At 35.9% G+C, this 17979-nt stretch overlaps 1 protein-coding gene across 2 annotated transcripts in view; it reads right to left on the bottom strand.

Moving 5' to 3' along the window:
- The window catches only part of si:cabz01036022.1, a 45442-nt gene that overhangs the window by 16791 nt on the left and 10672 nt on the right, over positions 1 to 17979 (bottom strand). For both annotated transcript variants that reach the window (XM_087260279.1, XM_087260278.1), the window contains exons 2-7: positions 15357 to 15392; positions 13905 to 14159; positions 11581 to 11847; positions 3460 to 3732; positions 2648 to 2887; positions 2284 to 2556 (exon numbers count right to left, since the gene is read on the bottom strand). In XM_087260279.1, coding sequence (XP_087116405.1) covers positions 2284 to 2556; positions 2648 to 2887; positions 3460 to 3732; positions 11581 to 11587 — 793 coding nt within the window. In that variant the 5' untranslated portion in view covers positions 11588 to 11847; positions 13905 to 14159; positions 15357 to 15392. The remainder of the gene's footprint in view (positions 1 to 2283; positions 2557 to 2647; positions 2888 to 3459; positions 3733 to 11580; positions 11848 to 13904; positions 14160 to 15356; positions 15393 to 17979) is intronic.

Raw genomic sequence — 17979 nt, 5'->3', positions numbered from 1 at the left:
GAAATCTGAATTATTAGTCCCCGTTTATTTTTTTCCCCAATTTCTGTTTAACGGAGAGAAAATTGTTTTCAACACATTTCTAAGAATAATAGTTTTAATAACTCATCTCTAATAACTGATTTATTTCATCTTTGCCATGATGACAGTAAATAATACTAGACTAGACATTTTTTAAGGCACTTCTATACAGCTTAAAGTGACATTTAAAGGCTTTAAAGGCAGGTTAGGGTAATTAGGCAAGTTATTGTATAACGATGGTTTGTTCTGTAGACTATAGGAAAAATATAGCTTAAAGGGGCTGAAAATTTTGACCCTAAATTTTTTTTTAAAAATGTAAAACTGCTTTTATTCAAGCTGAAATAACACAAATAAGACTTTCTTCAAAATGAAAATATTATCAGATATAGGCTACTGTGAAAATTTTCTTGCTCTGTTAAACATCATTTGGGAAATATTTTTAAAAAAAATTATTCAAAGGAGCTAATAATTCTGACTTCAACTGTATAAAACATTTATTGCCGCAGTCGTGTAAATGATCAGTTAAAGCCTTTTTATGTTTATTCAGATCTTATTTTCATTCCACTACAGCAATAGCTGGATGCCTTCACCCATATTAGGGATTTCCTAGAATGTTCTACTTTTGTGAGGCAAATATGGAATTTCTGCTCAATGAATGAATGAAACGAGCATTACATGCATTTAAAGTGCTACACCACCCACATCAACCCTATTTTGAGGAAAACTGAAAAAAAAAATTCCTCTGAAGAAATTTAAAGTAAACATATTTCTAGCATATAGATCTTAATTTTTATTTTTATTAATTTTTTATATTTTTATTTTTGTACTATTTTTGATAAAGTTGTTATTATGTCAAAAATAGTAGCCTATTGAATATCAATATTTTGCAAGGTATTGAACTAAGAAATTCCAGTATCTTGACAACACTACACCTCAGTTAATCACTCTGTCCAACTGAACATGTTTATAGCTTTGTTTTACATTGGATAACAACTCACACTATAAAATAAATTATATTTTCAGATTTGAAGACATGCAGAACATTACATTTTCAAAAAACAAACAGAAACTGCAAATCAGGAGGAGATAGGAGGCTCATGAGGTATGATATGGCTCATAACAGACTAGTAAATGGGAAGTGGGTTCATTTATCAATGGTTTTTATCCTATTCGGTGTTACAAGTCACAAAAACCCTTTATTTATTATAAATTATTTTTAATCCTGTTAATAAGATTAGAGTTGATTAGGTATATTAGAGTGGTGAATTAATTTTTGGGGGGGGGGGGGGGGTAATTCTTTGGGGCTAAGCCCCTTATCCCTTTCGACCCTAGAAACGCCCCTGATCCAGGGTTTCTTGAACCTTTAAAAGAAGCACAAGTCAAATTTTCAAAGTGATTTTGGACACAATATGTGAACAGCCCCAGACCGATTTAACCTGAGAGATACAGTACAAGCACTGATCTATAATAGGTATGTGATTACAAGCCGCGCAGGGTAATTACAACTTATAACACACAATTAAACACATATTTTGCTAACTACACAAAACGAGGCAACAATTTTAATAACACTAGCATGTTATGATTCAGAGAAAGAAGAAATGTGTCAATATAAACTGTAACAGTTACTGACAAAGTCCCATAGTCTCTGCTGCTTTTTCACTAGCAAATGGCTGGCGAATTCCGCGTTGCAGCGTAGGTTATTGTATCAAAAATCAGAAAAATGACAGGAACAAAAACAGCACATGGTTGGCTATACTGGGGTGTTATTGTGAAAATGAACTTTAACCCTTTATTAGGGTTAAACCCACAGACGAATCTCCATGTCAGTGATCGTCATCTTCGCATTATGATCAGTCCCGTGATCCCCCGAGCTTCTTTTAGTATCTGAAGGGAAATCGCGTTCACATTTTACCGGATACAGTACTACATATTTGGTGATATACTGTGTTGACATCGACGCGTTCAAACAAAAGATCCAAACCCAACTCAATTTCTTTATTCGACTCCGAGTCGACTATTTCGCTAAAGAATCAATAGTTTTAAACATACTGCACTTTTAGATTTAAACCTCAGCTGGATATTTTCATTCACTTAAAGCTGTGATACACACTGCAGGGAAGCTTATTTGAAAAATAAAAAACATAATAGGGTCTCTTTAAAAACAAATTAGCAAGTTGTTTACAGCTTATTATTGACTTAAAGTTGTAAATGATTGTGAATTGTGAGGTTGAGTGTTGTGTGAAGAGATCTCAGTACTCTCACCTGATACAATCAGTGTGTGTTGAGCACTGGTGTGTGTGTTTCGTGATCCTTTAGTTTCTCTTCCTCTACAGCTGTAAAGACCTGCGTGAGATTCATCAACAGAGCTGATTTTGTATTCCTGAGATTCACTGTCCTGAATCACTGAATCATTTTTATTCCAGCTGTAGCTCCAGGAAGTGACGTCTGAATCCGGTATGTGACATGTGAAAGTGACCGTCTGTCCTTTGAAAATACCTCCATCAGGCTGAACATGCAATAAAGCTTTGGGTCGCTCTGTAACACATGACCTCAAGATTAAATCAGTTTTAGAATCTTAAAAGGACACTTATCTCATGAACAGATGCTTGGTAAATACATCATGTACCTGTTACTGTTAACTTGACTGCTGGACCTTGTGTTCCTCCCTCTACAGCACACTTGTACATTCCTCCATTAGAGATCTTCACATCTGTCAATGTTTTAGTATCATCACCAGCTCCTATTGTGCTGAAGTTTGTGTACCAAGTAATCCTTTGTCCAGTAAATGGTCCCACATCACAGCTGAGAGTAACCGTGTCTCCAGTAAACACTGAACTCTGCGGCTTAATGGTTACTATCGGTTTGTCTGTAAAAATATCATTATGACCTTGGGTTATTATACATTTTTCGGTCATAATCTATTGACTACTATTAAAATTGTCTGAACAGTTCTCGTTATTCAGCTTATTTTATTTGTACAACTCCTCCATGTTTATCTAATATAACCTTTAAACCCTCAACAAAAAAAGGCACATTACAAAAACAAAAAAAATGGAGACTCTTATTATGTCTTTTGTCTGTCTAATGTACACACATGTGTGATCTTACAATTTTCCATATTCCCTTTAGCTTATTTTTGTCTGCTCTTATGAAGAAAAAGACTCAGTGCAATAGCTAAGGGGTACCTAAATGTATATATACATTTATTGTGTACCGTTTTAGGGGTACCTAAAATCATTTGAAGTGAATCAAACATTTTTTGCAAAATGGCTCTAGGAAAAAAATGGACGTTGTTCAATAGTTTTAGGATTCAAAAGGTGAAAGATGAAAGGTTTTGATCCCCACAGAGATATCATTTGATCCATAGCGTGAATAGATTATTTTCTCTTTTATTGAACAGAAATTCTCCTTTTTAATATACCAGTGAATATCACTTACTTATAATATCAAACACACGCAGATTCATTTCATTACTCCATTGTGAAGAGTCTCCATTCTGAAGTGTCCGGCCAAGACACTTGCATGTCTGTGTGTAATTTAGACGGATCTTCAACTCTTTCTCCTTAGACTCATGCTCTTTATCTCCACATTTAAATAAGTATTTCCAGTTTTGTCCCTGTACATCACATTTGAGAATGACAGTGTCTTCTCTGAGTATCTTTGGTAGTTCAGGGTGAACAGTCAGAACAGCTTTAGGTCCCTCTGTAGGAACTGAACAGACACAAGTTATTAGGAAACATGAAAAAAAATAAATAAATTTGGGAATAAATAAAAGATGACAATTTTTGCATTTCATGGCCGTTTTTTTTCCCCACAATGCACTTAACATTATTCTATTTTCTTTTACATATTGTTTGAACCACATGTTATGAAAATGTATGAACATTTCAAACCTGCAACGAAACCCTATTTTTTTCCACAGTTTCTGTGTTACAGTAAGGAGCCATTCATTTACACAGAACACGTATCTATGTTTACACTGCAGATGTGGCACATAAGCCACATTCAAAGTTTTAAATATAAAAGTAAACAGAACCAAAGTTTGTCTTTGAAGTATTAAATTTCGGAAATGTAAATATTCATAGTGCCTTAATCATGAATGCAAGATTATATGCTGTCATGCAATCTGAAAAAGTCATTGTAATGGAAGTCAATGGGGTGAAAACAGCCACAAATATTATCCTGGGTATATACAGGTGTCAGAGATTAAAATTTAATACATTTTGAAGGGCACATATTTTACCCCTTTTTTATGATTTAATATTAATATTATGGTTGTTCTGAGTGTGCCAGTTTAGGTTAAGTTCAACACACAGTTCAGATGTTTTTCTTATAATGTGTTTAAAAGTGTTATGTTGGGGCCGTGTACACAGTTTGCTGTTTTAGGGGTGTGTTGCTTCACATGAAAATTAGTTTCGGCTTCCCGCCCAACGTAAAAAGGGGGCGGAGCCAAGAGCTCACCCGCTCTGTGTTTGCAACAGACAGGCAGAAAGAGAGAAGCAACATGAATGAGAGGATCAGCATTTAGCCATACATGTACAACTCAGACACAGACTGTAGCTCCCTGATTCAATAAAGGATTGACTCTTTCACTGGTGTTTTTCCATGATTTATTTCAGTGCAGCATTCACTTCACTGACGCCGTCGTCAACATCAAACACCTTATACCATAGGCCAAACACCGTACACCTTGCACTGTACGGCAAACACCGTAAGAGCTTGTATACAAAGAGAAAATGAAACCAAATGTAAGCAAATATGAAAACCATATACAAAAAAACAGACATCACTTAAACTCAATATACAAACTCAATACAAACAAACAAACATATTAAACGAAGTGTCAGTACCTTGTTCTCCAATCAAACCAGAAGCTAAACCTTTAGTCCGTAGCAGACCGCACAGCTGGGACGCCGTGATCATGTGCGATCTTCTGTGTCTGTTTATATCCGTAATGGTAATTAATTCAAAATAAAAGACTTCTGGTTTTACACTGAACACTTCATAACATAAATACCAAAAATATCAAATATACATATAATAGAGAAGAGAGAGAGAGAGAGATAGAAAGAGAGAGAGAAAGTATATACACAATATAAACATATTGTAGAAAAGATGCAATAAAAAAGACACCATGTCAAACTTATTAACACAGACCAAGCAGAGAGTACACAATCATTTGTGACTTAGTATGGTTTTACAGCCAACTGCGTGCTAGTTTTCAAGTGCTGAGCTTGTACACCGATACTAATAACCACGCACACTTAATTAACTTTGACTAAGGCACCGAATGCACCGCTCGAAGCCGCAACACAGCACACCAGACACTCTCTGTGGCACGGCAGAAATATCAAGTGTCCGGAATCATCACGCCACGCCATGCATATTAGAACTCTAAACACAGATTTCCATCAGGGCACACACAACGGCGCCCCAAGTTGGCGGCTGTCTGTGGCGCTCAGCCACCGACTTGAAGCACTCATGGTAATGTTTACTTTCACCGTTTCATTTAGGGAAACTCCTGATGTAAATAAGTAATATCTCTGAACTTTAATAATAAATCTAAATAAAATGCAGCGCTTTCCACCTCCAGTTGCAATGACTTCTGGGACTTCCAGAGCGAGTTCGGTGCTCAAGTCTGCATCAGTGTGTCCTCGATATCAAGTACACATCCGGGAAGTTTCACGCGTCCTCCGTACTTGCGGTCTTGAGTATTGGAACTGAACTTAGGCAGCTGATGATGACGTTTCACGAGAACACGAGGACGCAAGACTGCTGAAGAACGCATATTGGGAAACAGCCCACATCGCCCTGGTCTAGGATTCACCCCAGCTATCACCTCATCAGCACCGGATCGCTCACAGCTGGAGCAGTGGCGGTTCTAGACCAGCGTAACTTGGGGGGCCGGGCAGAGGCCACTTCTACTTTTAGGGGGCACACTTTAACATACATCACAAACTATTTAAACAATTATTCAGTCCTTTTTTATGCATCACTCTGCAGTCTTCATAAACATTCATTTATTAGTTTTCTTTTCGGCTTAGTCCCTTTATTAATCTGGCGTCGCCACAGCAGAATGAACCACCAACTTATCCAGCATATGTTTTACGCAGCGGATGACCTTTTAGCTGCAACCCATCACTGGGAAACACCCATACACCTTGGACAATTTAACAAATTCACCTATAGCACATGTTTTTGGACTGTGGGGGAAACCGGAGCACCCAGAGGAAACCCACGGCAACACGGAAAGAACATGCAAACTCAACACAGAAATTCCAACTGACCTAGCCGGCACTCGAACCAGCAACCTTCTTGCTGTGAGGCTTTTGTGCTACCCACTGCGCCACCGTGCTGCCCTGTCTTCATAAATAAGCTAATTAAATAACTTAAACTCGAAAATAATCTTCAGTGTTCATTTATTTGAAAAGTAACTTTGTATTGTAGGAGAACACATTTTTAACATTCAAGTACATCAGGCACATTTTTACACCTGTAAACTTTAACAGATGCAGGTGAAGTCAATTTTTTTTCCCCTCCCAATAATTTAAAATTATGTTTCCCAAGTGATCTAAATCAAACCAAGGAGATTTTCACAGTATTTCCTATAAAACACAAATAATTAATCTAAGTGTTATTTCTTATAGATTATTTTTTTAATAAAAGCAGTTTTAAATAAAAAAAACAACTATTTTAAGTCAGTGGTATTAGCTTCTTTAATAAAGAATTACTCTATTTTATTGATCATCTACACAACAAACCAGTTATACAATAATTTGACTAATCATTCCAACTTTCCTAGTTAACATAACCTAATTAAGTCTTTAAATTACACTTTAATCTGAATCAAAGACTAGAATACTTAAAGGGACTTTGTCTGTATACAACTATCTTCCTAAATAACTAGTAAAATATCATGCACTGTCACCATGGGAAAGGTAAAAAGTATAGTTATTATAAAACTTGGTTAGTTAAACTATTATGTTTAAAAACGTGTTGTAATAAATCATGTCCTGATGACTCGTGCTTTATGTCACGGCTGAAATCAAAAACGAATGAGGGAGGCAAAACTAAACGAGTTGAATATGACTTTTACATGAGCGTGACTGAAAACTAAACTGGATCACTGTTTCATCTGTTCTCCTGTACTTGCCGTTTGTAAGTTCAAGACTGCATTTCCTAACGTAAAATTATGTACAGTCAATTTCTGAATAATAATAGCCTCTGCATAGCCGAGCACTTCCTATAATAAAAGTTTTGAAATCGCTATTGAAAACAGAATCCTAATATCATCAACAGTGGACATTTTGATAGTGTTTCACAACATAAACATGACTGAAGTTGAATCGTTTTATTACCTTTGTCAATTTGGGTTAACTTCTGACAAATGCAAAGAACTGAAGTGCGCAGCACCGTCACTGACAGAGAGAGAGAGAAAGAGAGAGAGAGAGAGAGAGAGAGAGAGAAAGCGCACGACACTGAGAGCGCGCAGCCACCGATGGCTGATCTCGCTTCTCTTTGGCGTTTTGACACAAAAATACGCGTCCAAATTTAGGGGGGCCAAGCTTGTTGACACGGGGGCACCGCCACAGATCCAGGATCTGCCAAATAATCTTAGATCATTTAAGCAAGGTACGAAGAACAGACCCCTGTTTGTAACCCAACGCTACTGTGTATGTGTTTTCCCTCTGCCTCGCTACAGTAGACACAATGAAAGTACACGTTTGCAAACCCACCTAAAGAAACAACCGATAATTCCAATTGACGATGATGTGGAGAATATTGATCTTGTGTTGAGCCCAATGAGCCTTACATTAAAAATAAAGCAAGGGTGTTCCTTTGGTGACATCGCTTTGACTCACGCTGAAGATGGCGGACGTGAATCAACAAACTGAGGATATGTTGACGTGCCTGTCAATCAATTTTGCTGGGCGGGGGGATCAGACTCCTACGTAAAGATGCGGTCGCTCTGAAAACCGCTCCAATTAGTCCACCGTTTTTTTTGGTGTTAAATTGAAAAAAAAAAAAAAAAAGGACTGGGTGTGTTTATATCACCCCAATGTGACGGTCTATACACTATACCTATACACGTCTGTCCAAACAGCTTGAAAAGTAGATTTTTTACCATAGATGCCCTTTAGGACCTTTTTTAAGACTCTTTGCATATATTTTAAGACCTCATCACTAGGGCCAGACAGAATCTGTGGATGTTTTTTGCTACTTCTGCAGAGAATTTTGGTAAAAATCTGCATATTTTTGCTGAATTATTTTGGGAGTATGGTAACTAAAAACTGAATAAATGAAATAAAAATAATATCTTTTGAACGTTTATTTAATGTTTAAAATGCAAATCCAATTAGATTCACTTTATTTGGTAAACAAAGCAATCTCTCAAATAATATATCTACAAAAAAATATGACAGTACAAACTGCACTGTATACAAATCAGATAACATTTTTCACACAAGTCAATAATATTACTGAAATTAAATTAAAAACTGAATAAATATAGATTTACACATTTACTTAAGTAAATAAACAGAATCAATGATGGGCTAAAAAACTGCAGAATTCTGCGCATGCAGATTCCGTGTGGGCCTAGTCATCTCCACTTTAGGTTTCAACCAGTAACATTGCTGACATTTCAACGTGCAGTATATTTACTAAATACTGATTGCAAGAAACAATTCCTAAACTAAAACTATATTTATATACTGAATAAAAATGTTTACAGCCTTTACAGCAGCAGGAATAACAGTGTTTCCCTGGTTATTGCACTAAACAAAGCAGCTTGATGTCAAATCTAGCAAGATTTTTTTTTATTTCCTAAACTACACAGCATCCTAATATTCAAAGATTGAAGTCGGGGTTAACTTTAACATACTGATACCGAATTTAATACTATGTAAAATAGCATTAAAGAGTTTTTAAGGACCTTAAATTTCTCTGAAATGATTTATCAATTTTTAAAACTTTTTAGGACCCCGCGGACACACTGTAATAAAAGCAGTCAAACCACCAAGTGTGTATTGTTGAGTTTTTGAAAATTTTCAAAGGATTTTCCCAAAATATATGCATATTAAAATAAGATGTCACCTAAAATCATCCCATTTGCTGAAACACAGAGAAAGTTGTGGCCAATTAAAGCCTCAAAATCACCCCAGAGTGGATGAAAACGACCCAAAAGCACACAAAGGTTAATTACAGTACATATACACGAGGAATTGATGAGCACTTTTTGACACATGCCTCTGAACATTTAAACTTTGGATGCCTTGATGTCTAAAAGAAGACACTAAAGGTTTGTGTGTTATAGTCCACAGTCTGCAACCGTTGCACTTTAGATTAATTTCTGCCTTTTTGGGGAGCACCTCTTCTTCTGACTAAGTCTGAAGTTTTACTGTAATTCTTTTTAGTAACTCACAGTTTAATTCGACTCAAATTAATTTAGCTACTATTGACTTCAATGTAGTCTGCATAATTTAAACTCTCTCTAATGGTTATTCGGGTTTACTTGAGCATCACAATTTCCTATCATTATTTGGATGCTGTAGACCAAATGGATTGTATTGGTGATGTGATATCACTGCTTATTGATGATGAAATATGAAGGTTACGTTTTCAAATGATGGTCTTTATTGATTATTTGAATATTCAAAACTTTGTAACAAATTTGCATTTAGTTCCAATCCAATCATCTGATCTGATTTTGCATCAGTCTTAAATTTATAATTAAGCTCAAAATGGCTTAATCGTTCAGGAATAAATTAATAAAATTACTTATTTTCATCGTACTGAGGTCCTTGTCTGTCCAACTTTAATCACATTTGCCTTGTGTATACCCTTGGTGATTTACAAAAGTGTAATTCATTTTATTAAACTATTAAAAATACCATATTTTATCCATTACCTACAGAAGATAATACTTGCAATAAAAAACAGCCTTTTGATTTTTTTGCATTGTATTGAGACCCCTGGGGTATTACATTGTTAAAGGGCACCTATATTACCCCTTTTCAAGATTTAATATAAGTCTTTTGTGTCTCCAAAATGTGTCTGTAAAGTTTCAGCTCAAAATACTCTTCAGATTATTTATTATACCTTTCAGAATATTAGATTTACTGCTCTGAACACACTGGAGCTGTTTTTCTTTACAAACATGCTCTGTTTTAGAAACGTTTTAAACTTGTAAAACTCACTCTTGATCACATTTTATGATGATTGATGATCACAGAGCGCTGAACAGATCTTTTAATCCCAGTTGCTTTGCGCACGTCCTGTCTTGTGGATATGATTATATGCGTTACTATGGAGACATTTTAATACGAGGCTGTCAATCAATTCGGTTGGCGGGGAGATTGCACTCCTTCGTGCAAAATGTTCTGTTCAAACAGCTTACAAAAGAGGATTTTCGTCATAAGTGCTCTTTAAAGAAAGATGCAGCAGATGGATTTTATGGCACCAGATTAAACTGACACCTTTCACGGCACTCACATACATAAAAAAAAATTAAATGAAGTTTATATATAAACTAATTTCGAGAGGATCACATGCTTATGATTGCTAGCGGCTAGATCCGCATTATCCAATTCACATGCTCCAATCAGACAACTCCTATAACACTGCTATCTTCGTTGACCTTGTCAATCAAACACAGATTTGCTGTTATGGGCCAGGTTTGATCTGGGCTTCTCTGTCTTGTCTCTGTTTTCTGTCTCAGCTGTTGCCTCTTACAATTAGCGCTGGCGAGCACGCATTACCCACCTGTGGCTTTTTTCATCTGATTCTCTACTTTACATATGCAAGCTCAATATTGTAGCTGTTTGCCAGATTATTGTGATTTTGTATCAAATTACTCTGTGTAACTCTTCTTACCATAAATTCTTACAATTTTAATAGCCTTGTCTAGTCTAGTCTTGTCTAAGTGAAGTTAACAGTTTGTTGCCATATCTGTGATCTGCTCACCCCGCTGTATTGAATCCAGCCTCTCTACCCTCTGTGCTCGCCTGCTTCAGCACCCACTTCGCTACTGAAGACCTCTCCTCACCCCGATTCTTTTACCCCCCCCCATCCCCAGAGGGAGAAGTTTTGTGTTGCCAATATGCAGCCTGCGTTCCCCATCGACAACCGGCGAACGGCAGCTGCCTTTGTTGCTTATTAACAAACATTGAGTTTGAGCCATTTCTGTCTGCGTATTCTGTCCAGCCTTGATATTTATTGCCAGCTCTCGGCATTGAATTGGTTTTGAAACATCTGCGGTCCTCCAGAAAATTTGGATCTCGTGATCACCTTGTGAAAAACGTCAGTTTTGCCTCAGCCATCCCTAGCTGAATGTTGTCTGTCCTATAAATTCTAATGTATAACATTTCTTTGGAGTATATGAAGTACAGACATGTGCCTTATGTTTTGTACCTGGGTACAGACGCATTAACCATTTTATTTGTAGAGTGAATGGATTATTTTTTTTTTATTTATTAAGCAGAATTTCCCTGCCTTGCCTACTTGAAGAGCCTGTTTATATTATTTAAACCATAACTTCTTTTTATACCAGTGACTTACCCTTCATATCCGACACAGTCAGATTCACCTCATTACTCCATTCAGAAGTGCCTGATTGCCTCCAGCTATAACACTTGCATGTCTGTGTGGACTTAACACGGATCCTGAACTCTTCCTCGTCAGACTCGTGCTCTTCATCTCCACACCTGAATATGTATTTCCGATTTTCTCCCTGTACATCACATGTGAGAGTGACAGTGTCTTCTCTGAGTATCTGTGATAGTTCAGACTGAACAGTCAGAAACGCTTTATATGACTCTGTAGGAACTGAACAAACACAAGTTTTTAGAAAACATCCAAAGAAAACAAACATAAGTACATAAAAGAGTTTTTCCAAAATTCTGTATTTTTAAAACAATAATAAAATTAATATTGTTGTCATTTTCCACTATAACTGAGTTTTTTGTAATGCAAGATTGAGGTCATCTGAAACGTGACTTTGTTATTAATTTTTTGTCAGAAGGAAATTGATAGAGTATCTGATGTGATTTTTTTATTTTAAAATCACACTCGTATTTGGAAAAGTAGTAATGTAAACAATTGATTGCAAAACAGGGGTCCGTTCTTCGTACGTGGATTACTCAGTTAGCTGGATTTGGCTATTGACGATTTGACACGATCCAGGAATGTTTCGTTCTTTAAAGCTGATCCGAGAGTTGTTGTCACAGCAACAGTTCTGCTAGGTCAGGGTTGTCAAACTCAATTCCTGTAGGGCCGAAGCCCTAAACAGTTTAGTTTCAACCCTGCTCCAACAGACTTACCTGTAGGTTTCAAACAAGCCTAAAGGACTCAATTAGTTTGATCAGGTGTGTTTATTTAGGGTTGGAACTAAACTGTGCAGAGCTGCAGCCCTTTTGGAACTGAGTTTGACACCTGTGTGCTAGGTCAAACTTGATCGGGAGCAGGTTCAGTTCATATAAACAGGATTAGATCGGCTCAGTTCAAGCAAAGATAATACAGAAAGTATGTACCGAGTTCTGATATTTTCTTACAGTAGTAGTTATATACACTTGGGAAAATGGTACATATTTTTTAACTATATATATATATATATATATATATATATATATATATATATATATATATATATATATATATATATATATATATATATATATATATATATATAAAGTTATACTTATTAATAAAATAAATAAAGTTATACATATTAATAAAACGTATGCAATCTGCACCCTCGAAATGAAAGTGCAAAGACTGCCACCTGGTGGTGCAAAGAGAAAACTTATTGATATGAACTTTTTTGATTGCTTTAGTACAAATTGTGTATAATAGAAATGCACAATATGTGACTTTAAAAAAAAAAAAACATTTATGCAGTCATAAACATGTTTTGATAGTTAATATGACAGTGATTTGATGCTTCACAAAAGTTGCAGACGCCTTTACCAATATGAAAATGCTTTTGTAAACAACCAGTTATTCTTTAACCCGATTAAAAAACGGCTACTATAATAAAGAAAATATTTTCTAAATGTAGAACTAAATACATTGATTTGTATTGAAATACATGATGAATACTCTTGTTTTGACACATGAAAGTGTAAAGCCTGCAGCTCACAACAAATGTGGAAGGTTATTGCGTGTCAAATTTAACAAGCCGTTTACTGCTAATTTGGCGTAATTTTGCTCACATGGATAATTGAATATTAATCAGATGATGTCATTACGCTGCTGTGGCGTCAGCCAATCGTTGCATTGCTGATCATGATTTCGAGGATCGATAGATCTGTCCTTCACAACACACGCAGCGATCTCAGATCAGTTCATCCAGGCATTCAAACAAGTTCGCGAATCAGATTAGAAGAACCAAATTAGCGAGAGATCAGTTATCAAGATTAAAAGATCCAGGATCGGCCAAATAATCTTAGATCATTCAAGCGAGGTACGAAGAACAGACCCCAGGAATGTTATCACGCAAGCTGGGTCAAATGATTTAAATATAAAATTAAATACAAAACTGAAATGATATAAATGTTTTTTTGCTTAAAATGGCTCATTCAGGAATGGATAAAGTGGTGATCACGGATCTGTGCTATTTCTGCATTTAAATGCAGTTTTGACCTGAGCAGCTGTTTTATAAATGACTGCTGAATCACAGAATCACTTGATTTGTTCAAAAACACTGAATCATTCAGTAACTATGTGAACACCGAGCTGATCTGAGATGCAAACAGACCTTATGATGGAAACAATAACCTCACTATATTACAACATATCTTTTTCTTCTGTGCAAATTAAAGTCTATCTTATATCCTCATATTCTTATGTAACTTATTCTATCCAGTGAAGAAGATCAGACTCACCTGATAGATTCAGAGTTACAGCATCACTGATCTCTGATTCCAGACTGCGATCTGGACTATTTCCTCTGCAGGTGACATTACTGCTGCTGTGAGAAACACCAGTGCTGATGCTGAATTCTCTGTCTCTGCTGAAGGGTTTAGTTGATCCCTCTATAACCCAGCTGTATGTCCAATCATCGTCAGCCCCTGGTATTTTACATCTGACAGTGCGCTCATGTTTGTCAGGATCCACAATCACTACAGCCTTTGGTCTCTCTGTAGCATCACATAAAACACTAATTTATTTATTTAATTATTCATGTAAGAACAGGTACAGCTATTGTAAGAATTAATTCACTTCCAGAATGAAAATTTCACGTTCATTTACTCTCCCATGTGCCAATCAATTAATTTTTTCTTTCTTCAGTGAAAATTGTGTTTGAGGAAGAGGATTTTTCTCCATATTGTGAACTTCAGTGTTTCTGAACGGTTTGATCTTTCGATCTGCAGTTTCAGTGCAGCTTTAAAGACTCTCATTAATCCCATAGGGAATAAATGCCTTTTAATCTGTTTTTAATAAAAAAAAAGTTTGCACGTGCCAGCTCATCTTACACACTGGGATACAAGCTTTTTGGGAGGTTAAAAACTAATTTCTAATCACCTCTTCAGGTACGACTCTTATTTTCCACAAAAACCCTGATATTTTTTGTAGTGAAGAAAGATCTTGGAGGAAACAGGAGTGAATACATTATCAGTAAAATTTTAACTTTACACACATCAGCAGAAAAATGCCAGTGTTTACTTCTACATCTCAAGATGAGTCACATCTCTCTTTCTCTCTCTCACACACACACACACACACACACACACACACACACACACACACACACACACACACACACACACACACACACACACACACACACACACACACACACACACACACACACACACAATATCTTTATGGCGACTTCCCACAGACATAATGATTTTTATACAGTACATACTGTAGATTCTCTCCCCCTACTATACCCTAATCTAAGGTGGCCCTGTACTGCACAGCACAATGTTTAACAAAGCAAACATTAATCTCACTGACATTCAATGACATTGAATCACAACATCACAATGCAAAGACATTTCAAAAAGCAAACATGCATTTAGATTTTATTGCCATTATGTTGTGAGATTAATGTTGGCTTTTGAAATGTTGTTGTGTTGTGCACTATGTTGGGCCACCGTACTAAACCCAACCCTCACAGGAAATAATCTGCATTTTTCAAATTCTTCATTACTTTGATTTTAAAGACGTTTTTTTATTTTTATTTTTTATGAAGACCAAAAAAAAAAATGTCCATGAAGTCAACATCTACTGGTATTGCTACACTTGTGGGGACACACAAACAAACAAACTTTTTGCATTTGTTCTGCTGTGATAACATGCATGTAGATTTGTAGAAATGTAGACATCACCTTCAGCGTGTCCAGAGAGAATGCCTGCAATCAGCACTGAAAGTAAAAAAAAAAAACAAGATTGTTGAAGGTATTACTGATATTATATTTTAAAAACATTTATGAGCAACTTTTTAAAAACAAATTTGTAAAACATGGCTTAAATTACTATTTGGACACCATATGCTAATTAAAAGACGGAGATATACTCCCTGCTCTCCATGATATTGGACTTTTGTCATCCAATCCAATAGCAATAAAGCTCTGTCTGTTGTAATTTGAGAAATATCCACTAGGGTGAAGAGAAGCGTGGCAGCACTTTGTTTTATATTATTATTTTTTTTATTCTCGCGTTATTTATATTTTTTTATTTGGTTTTATGGGGTAAATGCCGAAGCATGCTAATAGGACTTTTAATTTGCCAGTAACCTGGGTTAAGCGCTTCCGGGGAATTGAACGCCAATGCAAAATCCGGTGCGTTTAAGGTCTGTTTTATTAAAAAATCAGCGATATCCACTAGCTGAGTGATATCCGATTTAAAATAAGTTTCAGATTGTACAAGAAGCACTGCATTAAATTACATTTTCCGCTGCCATGTCTTTATAATATGAGCATTTATTTTACCCCAGTATATTCAATGGAGTTTCTGCGCTATCCTGCCGATTCTGACGGGCGCGTGCGAGTAAACAGCTTTTTGTCTCGTTTTACGCTTGAGCAACTAAATAAATGCTAAACTTTATTTAACTGAATGTATTTTAATGACATTACAACATCGATGCTGCATAAGGAACCGCATAAAATGGTAAAAAGTTCACAATAACAGGTCACCGGAGGTGTATCAGCATGGGAACAGCACTAGCTCGGCATATACACTATTAACATTTATTGATATGTTTGCAAATATTTCATAGATTATCGAATTGTAAAAAGTATTAAACGTATAATAAAGGCAAGAAATTACTACTATTCATTCATTCATTCATTTTCTTGTCGGCTTAGTCCCTTTATTAATCTGGGGTCGCCACAGCGGATTGAACCGCCAACTTATCCAGCAAGTTTTTACGCAGCGGATGCCCTTCCAGCCGCAACCCATCTCTGGGATACATCCACACACACACTCATACACTACGGACAATTTAGCCTACTCAATTCACCTGTACCGCATGTCTTTGGACTGTGGGGGAAACCGGAGCACCCGGAGGAAACCCACGCGAACACATGGAAAACATACAAACTCCACACAGAAACGCCAACTGAGCCGAGGTTCGAACCAGCGACCTTCTTGCTGTGAGGCGACAGCACTACCCACTGCGCCACTGCCTCGCCGAAATTACTACTAATAAAAAAATATTGTACATTTACAAGCTTTAAATTAGGATTTTTATCAAACATCAGCTTTTCAAAATGCTTTATCAAAATGCTTTTCTTTTTATTAGTCAGGAAGCATTTCTAGACAAGTTAAAGTCTTGATTTCAGAAAAGAATAAATAGAAATTAATTATAAAAATAAAAACAAATTATTTAAGAATTTGCACATATTTGAATTAGTAAGGCAACTGAATCCAAGTAATGATGCTGCTGTGATATTTTAAGACAAGTTTCAGTCTTCTTTATCAAATCAAGCATCATATCTATGTCTATCTATTTTTACAGATCTAATGGAAGCGGTTAGTGATGACGAGAGAGGTTTACAAGAAAGACAGAGGAAGTGTGATGAAATCAATTTCAAAGAACATCTGTGATGCTGTCATGGTCTTATTTTGGAGGCCATCAGTGCACCTATGTGGTCTGTTTAATGTCTGTATATGGAAAAGACAAAATATAGATGCGCTAATGCTAGTGATAATCCAGGCTTGAGGCCAGAAATCTAAAAATGAGTGGACATCATGCCATATTTTGCACTATATGAGGCAAATTGAACATGCAAATTCTACTGCCTTTAGCTTAATAGAGAAAATGACCACACAAATATGCTAAAAATATGTAACTACACTGAAAATAACAAGGCGCAATAGTGTAAATAACCATAAAAGGATAAAAATATGTTACTAAACTGAAAATAACAATGCAAAAGGGTCTAAATAACCAAAAAATGGTGACAATATGCTGAAAATAACAGTACAAAATGGTCTAAACAATCAGAAAATGTTGATAATATGCTGAAAATAAATGCACAATATTTTAAATAAACATAACAAGCTAAGCTTTTCACTCATATAGCACACATGCTGCTGCTGATGTGACAATAAAAGTAATTTGATTGGAACATGCTGGAAATATGCCATACTGAAAATAACAATGCAAATCTGTCTAAAAAACAAAAACAAATAAGAGCTGAAAATTTGATAAAAATAACAATGCAAAATGGTGTAAACAATCCACAAATGCTGAAAAAAAATTAAATTGAAAATAACGATACAAAATAGTCTAAATAATCATAAAAGGCCGTAAATATGTCACTAAACTGACAATAGCAATGCAAAATAGCCTTAACTGATAGAAAAGGTTGCAATTATGCTACTAAATAGAACAAGCTCAACCACAACTTAAGAAATCAGACATTATGTCTGATTTCATGGCAATTAAAGGCTGATTTATACTTCTGCGTCAAACACCGGCGTATGCTACGGCGCTGACGCATAGCC

The sequence above is a fragment of the Danio rerio genome, chromosome 7 (genome assembly GCF_052040795.2).
Source record: "Danio rerio strain M-AB ecotype USA chromosome 7, GRCz13ab, whole genome shotgun sequence".
Classification (NCBI taxonomy): Eukaryota; Metazoa; Chordata; class Actinopteri; order Cypriniformes; family Danionidae; genus Danio; species Danio rerio.
The sequence above is the reverse complement of the archived record's forward strand: the minus strand, read 5'-3'. Positions and strand labels throughout refer to the sequence as shown.